General features: G+C 39.0%; 2 protein-coding genes across 2 annotated transcripts in view; one reads left to right on the top strand and one right to left on the bottom strand.

Annotated features, from left to right (window-relative positions):
• The window catches only part of LOC124635257 (solute carrier family 12 member 4), a 494187-nt gene that overhangs the window by 342772 nt on the left and 140354 nt on the right, over positions 1-11061 (top strand). The window lies entirely within an intron of this gene.
• On the bottom strand, positions 469-1960 carry LOC124635519 (trypsin, alkaline C-like). Its single transcript, XM_047171411.1, has 4 exons — positions 1867-1960; positions 1232-1391; positions 897-1155; positions 469-808 (listed from the first exon to the last, which is right to left on the bottom strand). The coding sequence occupies exons 1-4, from the start codon at positions 1910-1912 to the stop codon at positions 512-514; spliced, it is 762 nt and encodes a 253-aa protein (XP_047027367.1). The 5' UTR covers positions 1913-1960; the 3' UTR covers positions 469-511.

The following is an 11061-nucleotide window of genomic DNA, read 5'->3' as shown; positions in this document are numbered from 1 at the left end:
ACCACCGAACCAACCCCAATTTTCAAAAAGCAAAAAAGGCTTTTAGGCCTCGGCCTCGAATTTTACGGGCAGCGGGGCGGCAGCGGCGGCGGCGCGGGCGGTCACCGCTTGAATGGAGCGCGCGCGCCGCTCCTGCACCGCTGTATTCGAGGGCCGGGGCCTTACAGATTACACCTTTTTGGTGTAAAGACGAATCGAACTGCTCCAAGCCAGGAAGGATTTGTGTAAACTCAAGGACTAAAATTAATAAGCGTGACTTTGGCGGATTCAAAGTGAAAGTTTTTTATTTTTTTTATTTTGGAAACCAAATGATGTCCTCCCGCTGTAGGTTAGCAGCGTGAGGTAGTGTCAGAGTCTTACTGACTAAAACCCGTCATGTTCCTTCTTGGGCCGGTAAGCTATTACAGGTGCTTAGGAAAAGTCAAGTTGTAAATAAGCAGTTCTTTGGAGCAATACAAACAAAACTAGTGCGGGCAAATCATATATTATATACAGGTATTCTTTCTACTTCTTATGCGTTGCTTCCGATCCAGCTTGAATAACGAGACACACGAGCGCTGACACCAGGGAAGAAAGCTTGACCGCATCCAACACCGAATGAGCTGATTCCAACAACGACGCCATTGTGGTAGAGAGGACCGCCGGAGTCTCCCTGGCACTGGTCGCGACCACCGGAGGGCCAGCCGGCGCAGATCATGTTCTCGTTCACCAAAATACCACGGGTAGCGTAGTTGTTTCTGCAAGTGTTCTGGTTAATGATCACCATCTGAACGTGACGCAATTGCTCGGAACCTTGGTTTGAACCAGACTGAAAAAAAAAGAATTAAGATTTTAATTTTTTGTCTTCTTTTTCTATACGTAGTTTCAGCAGAGTTTGTAATCGGGATTGAACTTACGAAAGTGTCACCCCAGCCAGCAGCCCAGACAACCTGGTTGTCAGCGACATTGTAGTTGGGTCCAGCGATGGAACCAGCACGAACATTATTGTTGAAGGAGAAGGTGGTAGCGGAGCGAAGGATGGCGACATCATTGTTCAAGTTGTTGGGGTTGAATTGTGGGTGGATAATGTTCTGATTAACGTTGTGGACAACTCCACCGCTGTTAGCCCAGGTGGAACCAACGCGGATACGGAATCTGTTGACTGCTCCACGATTGCTGGAATAGATTTTAATATTTAAAACAAATAGTCCTTTGCTCGAATTTCCAATTTATGACCTGGTAGAATACTTACAAGGTGCAGTGAGCAGCGGTGAGCAAGGCTCGGTTGTTGAGGATGGTACCACCACAGTCTTGCCAGAATGTGACTGCGTTCGGCGAGTACAGCATGGCAGCGATGGTGGGGTAGTTACCAATGGTGGTCACCGAGCCCCCCACAATTCTATTTCCGCGAGCTGCAAAATTAAGCAATATTTTTACACATGAGTTTTAAGGGTGGTCGTAGTGGCCTGGTGGGTAAGAATCAACCTCTCAAGTATGGGTTCGAGTGTGTGGGTTCGATTCCGGGTCAGGCAAGTACCAATGCAACATTTCTAATGTATGATGACTGTGTTTCGGAGGGCACGTCAAACTGTAGGTCCCGGCTGTCATTGAACATCTTTGGTAGTCGGAAGCCAGTAAGTCCACCACCCACACCAGTCTTACCAAGGGGAATCGGGTTGCCCGGGTAACTGGGTTGAGGAGATCAGATAGGTAATCGATCCTTGTATAACACTGTTGCTCCGCTGTCTCCGATAACATTAGAAGCCGACCCCAATATAGTTAGGAATAGGCTCGGAACATGATGACTTTTTCCCGGAAAATTGCATCTATTGTAATGAATTTATAATGAAAAGGTAAAAAATATAAATATAATAATAATTTATTTACCCGCTACGGCTGCGATGCAAAGGGCAAAGATTGCAAGAATACGCATTTTGTCTGTAACTGCTGACTGGCAAGTGTAGCATTGTTTTTCCGTATACGATATTTATATTAGTATAAATCCATGAATTTAATTTCCCAGAAAGATAATAGAAGATAGTAGAGTCTTCATTTTGCGATTTCAAGAGATAAGTATCTATATTCTATAAGGGCAAGTTTAGACAAATAAATATGGCGAGTTTCCCTCTTTTCTGTTATATACCCCACATGGTGGTAGGGTCGACCACAGTAATAGTAATAGACGCAAAATGAATGGTGGTGTGTATATTTTTTGCCGTATAAACCGCAATAAACGGCTAAAAACCTTCCGGCTAGCTTCTCATATGGCCGTATTACCCCGTATAAGACGCTTTCAAACAAAGCTTAGTTTTGAACAAACAAACAAGCCTGTAACACGTGCATCAGGACTTTTGTCACGCATATACCAGCTAAGCAAGTAAGTCCGCTAGTTTAAACCCCAAAAAATCCCGCAAGATTTGGAGGCGTGGCCCATTTATATCGATGGTCGCTCATCCTGCTACAATCATTGTGTATACAGCCTTAAATAAAAAATTAAGGGAAAACCAAATGATGTTAGGTAATACCAAATTTATATCACCACCACCCGTTACGATTACACCTAACGATTATTACTGTATTTTATTATATTTATCTTTGCGCTGTCAGTATCAGCCATGACTGATTGATTTGGCAAGTCCCTAATTGAAGTAAATAAAAAAATTCTTCGATCATACAGTCATAGTGTAACGAAATGACTTGCTGGTATGTAACGCGTACAAAATGTAAGTCAAGATTTTTTTTATTAAGATTTATTTCCTATAAGTAAACCGAAACGAAATATCTTTCACAAAATGACTGTTCAGAAACATATCGGAAAACAGGATATGCTTCTTCTTAAATTACTTTACATACCAATAGAAGTCCAATTCCAGCCATGTTTATTCGGGGAACTACTTCTTGAGCTTTGTCTATAGAAATAATTCTACGCCTAAGCAGGTATGTGCTTTTCTAAATCTATTTTTTTCCATTTCAGGGACTTGGTTGAAAATCATAAATTAATGTATTGCCATACTATCTTCATGATGTGAACGAATAAAATAACAATAATTTAGCTACCTCTTACCTATTAGAGTTCCCCGGTCTGCATTTCGTCTGCGACAGTCTTATAGTCTGCGACAGCAGTCCTAGACCATATAGATGTAAAATTTTCCTGAAATAAATCCATAACAGGGCAAAGGTTATAGTACCTTTGCTGGATTCACTTGACTCTTCTTCTTATCGAGTAGTAGTCACTCGCTGACTTGTTCATTACTTAACGTCGGTCATTACCTTTTTTATAACCTAGTGTCAGAGCTTTCTTAAATCTGCCTAACAGCCGTGAATTTTAACATAGGCTGATACTGGGTGTTGCTCTCGAGTATTTGCTTGACGCTGGCTTTATGTCTCTCCTAGGAAGTGTAAAACTTACAAACTGATTTCGGCCCAACCATGGACTATCATCGGACCCGGGACTCCGTGCAAGGTACTCGCAATTGCATTCAATGGGGTCTTAGAATTTTGATGATAAGCTGCCATTCAAGGAGAAAGAAATCGAGAGGATTGTGGCCGGTTCGGTCACCACCATCGATTGCTTCATTTTCCATGGTAGTAACCGAACCACCCTCAATTTTCTGATAACTACAAAGATTCAGATAAACAGGAAATTACCAAAGAATTTTCAAATGTTTTCTAATATCACAGGGAAAGGATATGCTTATTACTAGCTTTTGTTGACAAATTACTGTCGTTATTCATTATTTTTGTACTATTTTACCATGCTTCGTTGAAACTTAAAAGGAAATCCTAAGTAAAAAATGTTTTTTTTGTGTTCTACTGGTTATCAGCCCTGAGCGATTATTACGTAAAAACCAATACTTTCAGGCAAGCTTTTGGGAAAACACCGGTTAACTCGAAATATACCTTATCTACGTCTTGATACATTTATCATCATTAATAATTTATTCACAAAATACCATGTAAAACACTTATTTTTAACTGCACCCGGCTGATAGTGTAAGAATAGTTTTGTTGATACGGATAAAAATAGCTTGTAAGAAAAAAGAGCACGTACGCTTTCAACTTCTTAAGGGCATATTCAGATGACACGCGTCGATCACGCACAGCACCCATGCACGCGTTCTGCCCGCCTTAAAGCCGCACACGCGCTGCATCCGCCTCGCACACGCCTCACGCCAACATAAACTACTAGTGACTGGACTACTTCGTTCACTAGGCATAGTAGCACGCGTTGTGATACCTGGAGGCTTCCTGGTACGCGGGGAGGGTGCAGAGCGCGGGCAGGGCGAGTGCAGGGTTGGCGCGAGGCGGGCGCAGGGCGTGCGCATGGCGTGCGCGTGTAGACCTCGTTAAATGCAATTTCAGATCTATCGATGCATTATGGGTAAGGATCGAATTCTTATTTAACAAACAATGCGAGTTGGACGCGGGTGGCGTGCGCTGGGCGTACGCGTGTCGTGTGAACGCGCCCTAACACGTTGGACTCCACAATCAATAATTTTTCAATTGTGTCTGATAGTTGACGACAAATGGCCCAATAGTTGGAATTAAAAAGAAAATAGTTAATGTAGTTTAAGAGTAATTCCCGTTTTCACTAGGAGCCCCTAAACAGTCACTTAAGTTAGGTTCCCTTATCTTAAATCATCGCCTTCAAATCTTCCCCTTGCCAAAATTCATATTGATTCAGTCTGAGTAAAGAGCCCAAACAAACTATCGGCCGACTAAAAGTTTAGAGTTTAGGTAGCTTAGGTGTTAAAATACCATCTATAGTAGCTATTCTCGGTTGTAAAAACTCAACCTTCTGAAAGCTTATACATCTCGAGCTTTGTCCGCGTCAAATTAAGATTTCGTTCTAAACTTAAATCTAAATCAAAACTACTTTCTTAATTAGTAGTTAAATCCTTCGATATTTTTATCGTATTTCCAGCTTAGAATATGTAATAGGTACTTACAACATCATTCGAGATAAGATAGTGTGAAAGCTTATCAGAACAATAATGTATCATTCATAATTGTGATAACAGATATAAAGTACTATCGTCTTCCGGTATTGTTTTAGTCATCCGCTAATTAGTGAATAATTTTCTTGAAAAATTACGCTCATTTACTAATAGTCACTTATTAAGAAAACAGAAAAGAACTAGTAAAATAATTGACTTAACCTGAGTGCTTAGTGCGAGTTTTCGTGAATTTTTTTACGGACTCACATGAGAGCGCGTATACTAAGATTTGTATGGAACAAAAACAGCTCCACCTAGTGTCAAAAATTGGAACCTGTTTTTGTTCCATACAAACAGTGTTGCCAACAGTTGTAGAAGCTTACCACCAGAGTCAACTTTTAAAACCACCAGAAAACCACTAACAAAAATTTATCCCACACTTAAAATCACCAAATTCACCACTAAAAAAATATTGTTTATATTTTATTGTAACCTAAAACAATTTAATCATCCAAAGATGTAACTCGGCAACGATAGAAAATTAAAACAGACAAAGCATTACATCTGTTTAGCAATTCATCCGACCCGATCCGAATCCTTCACAAATTATAATCGGCGTAGTAGTTTCACAAATTGTTTAGTTACGCATTTGACCAATGAATGAGTACTTAATATAATTATATAGTAGTCGTTCACCTTTTTGTTTTGTAGATGCTTTTTTGACATTCCGTGAGACTTCAAATCTCCATAGTAACTCCTTAAAGTTGTACCACAAAACTTACATTTCGCTACTTGACCCGCAGTACTTTCAACATTTCGCCACTAAATAGGGGACTTAAACCACCAGTATTAGTGGAAAATCCACTAAGTTGGCAACACTGCATACAAATCTTAGTATACGCGCTCTCACGTGAGTCCGTAAAAAAATTCACGAAAACTCGCACTAAGCACTCTGATCTTATACAACATTACAACATTTTTAAGATACCGTAATAATTTACAACATGGACACCAAAAGATTACAAGCACACTGCAAACTTTCAGTCGGCCGATAGTTTGTTTTGGATCCAAAGCAGTGTGAAGTTGAAAGGTATCAGACCGACTAAAACTTTGCTTGGTATCATAATTTTATTTAAGGTTAGATACCTAAATGTGTACAAAAACAAACAATCAACGCAGATTTTATCAATGTAATAGTTTCATATTGATTGATTCGATAATCGTAAAGTTTCATAAATCTAGTTTTGGTCCATTTATTGTCTTACGTATCTATAATTATCAATCATCTTTACTTACCTGTAAAGATTAGCTTCATATCTGTAATATTTGCTAGACAATTCTTTATTTCATGCGTGGAATGGCCTTTACAACATGAGTGAGTAATGTTCTAATTTAAATGTAATCATAGGCTCAATTCACACCAAAAGCGCGGCGAAGGGCAGCGAAGTGAAGCGCGGTTTGAGTGTCATTTGAATTTTTACTTTATTCCCATTACAATAATGTATATTTTCGCATGAGAAACTCGAACGAGTCGCGCGGATGCCCGCGGCGCCGCGGGACTTCCCGCGAATTCCATGAACGGAGTCGTGCGACTGCGCGGGAACTCCCGAGAATGCTCTAGCAGTAGCGAGCGGCCGCTGGCAATATCCCGCCCCTCGCGCCCGCTCCTCGCGCGCGTCTGTTGCAAGCGCGTGAGCGAGTGGGTTTTTTCTTTTTAATCTTTTCTTTCTTCTCATTATCTCTTCGGCTTCTTCCTCTTCAATTATATGTGCAATAATGATTAAATCCAAAACACCCATATTACTGCTTAAACACAAGTTTCCTCTTGTTTTGTTGAAAGTCAACTGCGCTAGAAGAGCCGCGGCCCGTGAATTCATCGCGGGCGGGCTCGAAAAGGCGCGCGCAGTCCCGCGACGTCTCGAGCATTCCAGCGAATTCTCGAGCAGTCGCGGGAATCCACGCGCGTTCTCTACCGAGCGGGTCGCTGCGCTTCGCTGCCCTTCGCCGCGCTTTTGGTGTGAATTGAGCCTTAGTCCTGCTCAGTATTCCTGCCTAAAAACGAATGCATGATTTTGTGGGGACACCGTAGGACGACGGTAGTTACGGACGGTACTTTTGCTACTAAATTAAAGTATTTATAAACTAGCTGATTTTCCGGGATTTTACCCGCACCCTATGGGAACTAGCTGCATAAGATATGCCTATATTACTCAAAAACAGTGAACGATTTTTCAAATGGATTAAGTAGTTATGAAGCCTTTAGGTTACAAAAAAAAAATATTATATTAGTACCTATATAAATAGATGGTATAGATGTAATGTAATAATCTGAATCACTTTTGATTAAACAGTATCAAGGCTACCAAAGTTGAACGACTGAAATATCGTAGGCATTGGAATAGGAAAATGCAAAGTATGACTAAATAACAACACTGACAGTACTTAAAGAGAACTTTGTACTTTTTGTAAGAAGGATGTAACGTTTACCTAAGATTTACCTAAGGTTTAAGTCTAAAGTGTAAATAGGTAGCCGGGTTTTCCAAATCGATAACTACTGATAGCATTGATTAAATATTAAGTACCTAAATTACCGATTTAGCAATAAAACGATAAATAACTTAGTGTGAAATTCTAGAGATAAGGTATATAGAAAACCCCGTAAGGTATTTTATTTTTTCATTTGATGTCCTAAAAGATAGAACAAGAAGCATATTAACATCTTATGACAACAAACTTTCTAGATGTAAGGTAATAGTAATAGTAATTAATTAACTTGTGTTATGGGTGCTAACACAACTGATAAACTACATATAGCTACATATATACATATTTATAAATACATATTGTAACACCCAGACCACGGCTAACAAGCACATGCTCATCACACAAATGTCGACCGAGCCGGGAATCGAACCCGGGACCTCAGGTTCGGCAGTCCGGCGTGGTGACCATTGCGCCATCAAGGTATCAGTTATGTTCTAATATAAGATCAGCCAGTTGCGCTGGACATTCACTATTCCTTCACTCTCATTGCCAATTGGGACGGAAATCCGACACGACTGGAGAGAGATCAGGCGCAGGACCCACATTTACGTGCCTCTTCGATGCACGGGTGTATCAATCACCAGTTTTCCGACTGCGGGCTGCTTTGAGAAAGTGTATAAAACCCACTTAACAATTTCGGTCCGACCCGGGAATCGAATCCGAGATCTCGTGCACAGCAGTCGCACTTGCGGCCATTAGACCAACGAGGCATCAAATCAGTCTTTTCCATTATGTTTATAACCTGTAAACAGCACGGTTACCAACGCTCACGCGCACTTGTGGTTCCTTTAGTTACAAAGTGTTACAGTCGCATTAAAATCGCTTTACATCATTCATTAGTAAATCACATAGTAGCTTCACATGTAGTGTATAACATTCTCAGGGTTAACTTGTATTGTAGGCTATAAAACTATTGTATACACACTCATGCTTTTTTGAAGAGAGTGTCTATGAAGCTTTTTGCCAGTTCTTCTTCAAGAGAAAATAGTAATAAGAATTATTTAGAAAAGAAGAAAAATAAGTATAAGGTATCAAAAGTATGAGGAAGATGTCAAAATTCTATCTCCACATAAGCAAATCCACGGATAAATAGTTACGCAGTACACTTTGCTTTATTTTATTTTTCACTAAATTGTAATTAAATCTAGATCATAAATCGTTGTCATTACGATATCGTAACTAATGTGGTTTTTCCTTGGAAAATCCAAATAAACAATTTGTTATTACGTTGCCGGGAAATAGTGTTGAAATTCGCGGGGTTTTTTTTGTAAGCTATGCATATATTGCCGCCTCTAATGTGGACGGCTCAACGTGACCACCACCGCTCTGCCAAGAGCGAATCGACAGAGAAGAAGATGCATATATTATTTTTATCATAATTGCTGCCCACTGATTTAATGAAAGTTCAAAATATCATTCATCTATCATTTTCCCGCATTCTTACACGAGTATTGGAAAATTTATGAGAAGCACCCGGATTAAATGAACTCTTTTGAGGCATAACTCCTTATACACATAACCTATTCCATCGAAGATCCAAATCCTTTCAGTCCGTTTGGTGAGATATTATTACAAACTAACATAGGGATTTGCAACGCCTGAAAAAGGCCGTTAAGCTGAACTTAAGCATTATTGATAACATTTTTAAATACCTTAGCCAGCAAATAAACATTTTAATTTTGACTTCCTTTAGAAGTTAATTGTAAGGATTCTTAATAGTACTTTCCTGAGCTTAGTGATTTTGTAATTAATAAGTCCCGGAAGACAAGATCATGCAAACGCGGAAACATGGTAATTTCATTTGTTCTTCAGTCTTGGCTGTGTAGTGGCCATAGTGGCACCAAAACAGTCAAAACAGTTTAAAAATCAAAACAGTTATAGTGCAGTTTGTTTTTGTTTTTTTTTTTATTGAATATGTGTGTGTAATGTCTAGAGCGAAAAACGCCAGTGCCACTTTTCTTCTCTATACTAATTAACACTGTACAGTTAAGAGTATTTTTTTATCCCTAAAGGTTCACAAACTACTAAAGCGATTTGAATAGTTTTTTCAGTGTTCCCTAAAAAAATTACCGCTACACTATCCCCGGGTGACATAGGCTATATTTTGTCCAGGTAAACGTAGTAATTCCCACGGGACGTAGGTGAAACAACTAATAAGAAATGAATAAATGGTTTGAATACAAAAACAAACGATTTATTAACGTAAGAACATTTTATTTTGCAGAAATCCCGGACGATGTATTTCCCGGACACCGGGAACAAAAAACAACTATTCAATCTCTAGTATCAGATTAAGCCAGACTAATTATAGGAGATAACGATAAATTTGGGAAAATACGCCTTATTATCGAATTTATCAATTAGTAAGATAATGTAATATTATAATCCTTTAAATACAACAATGTGCGTCACCCTACACATGTTTTATACGCGATTTTTTCAGTTCGTTAAAGTTCTAGTACAAAGTAAAAAGTATTATTTAAAGACAATATTTTTAATGAATAAGGGACTGATAATCACGCTAATTCCAAAGGCTCTCACTATAAACTTTATATTACCTTACTCTCGCATTTACACAGAACAAGTTGTATAATTGGCAGCTTGTTAGAATATGAGTACTCTTTCTTTAAATATAATTAGGATTATGCTTATTCATTCATAACTTTATTTCAACTATATATTATAACCATTACCTGCACATTCTTTTAGTTTACTGCTTGTTTATTTTATACAGAGAAACCTCAAACTTTAAAATTCGAATCTAATGTGGAAACTACAATCTAAATTCATATCCTTTTTAGGTTTTAATAGTTAATTCCTTATTTATTTTTCATTTAAATGTATAGCCCAGTTATGTACTACAATAACCTATTACAAAATATACTCAAATTCGTTCTTTGTATGTTTGTTTGTCGTCTGTTTTCAGTTTATGTTGGTTATTCTCATCATTGGTTGTTGTGTTATGGATTTCTACAATTATTACATATGGGTACGAATAAGTAGAAGTGTCGTGGTGGTCTAGTGGGTAAAGGACCAACCTCTCAAGTATGAGGGCGCGGGTTCGATCCCAGGTCAGGCAAGTACCAATGCAACTTTTCTAAGTTTGTATGTACTTTCTATGTATATCTTAGACACCATTGACTGTGTTTCGGATGGCACGTTAAACTGTAGGTCCCGGCTGTTATTGAACATCCTTGGCAGTCGTTACGGGTAGTCAGAAGCCAGTAAGTCTGACGCCAGTCTAACCAAGGGGTATCGGGTTGCCCGGGTAACTGGGTTGAGGAGGTCAGATAGGCAGTCGCTTCTTGTAAAGCACTGGTACTCAGCTGAATCCGGTTAGGCTGGAAGCCGACCCCAACAAGATTGGGAAAAAGGCTCGGAGGATGATGGGTACGAATAAGTAGGTTAAATAAATCAGTATTAGTCGTTTTCAACATTACTTTGTCTATGAATCCTATAAGGTTATACCTAGAGTAAATTTTCATAAGTCCAGTTTCGAGTAACGTAAACTGACCTCACGTTTTATTACCTACAAAAGATAAATAATGTTTTTTTTTTAATAAGTACTTAATATCGTTAATCTGTCACGCGTTAATATTAT

Source organism: Helicoverpa zea, chromosome 1, assembly GCF_022581195.2.
Source record: "Helicoverpa zea isolate HzStark_Cry1AcR chromosome 1, ilHelZeax1.1, whole genome shotgun sequence".
Lineage (NCBI taxonomy): Eukaryota > Metazoa > Arthropoda > Insecta > Lepidoptera > Noctuidae > Helicoverpa > Helicoverpa zea.
The sequence above is the reverse complement of the archived record's forward strand: the minus strand, read 5'-3'. Positions and strand labels throughout refer to the sequence as shown.

Coding starts and splice junctions, on each gene's coding strand:
- LOC124635519 (XM_047171411.1), bottom strand. CDS start 1,912: ATGCGTATTCTTGCAATCTTTGCCCTTTGCATCGCAGCCGTAGCGG. Junction 1,156..1,231: donor ACCGCTGCTCACTGCACCTT/GTAAGTATTCTA, acceptor AATCTATTCCAG/CAATCGTGGAGCAGTCAACA. Junction 809..896: donor CTGGCTGGGGTGACACTTTC/GTAAGTTCAATC, acceptor TTTTTTTTTCAG/TCTGGTTCAAACCAAGGTTC.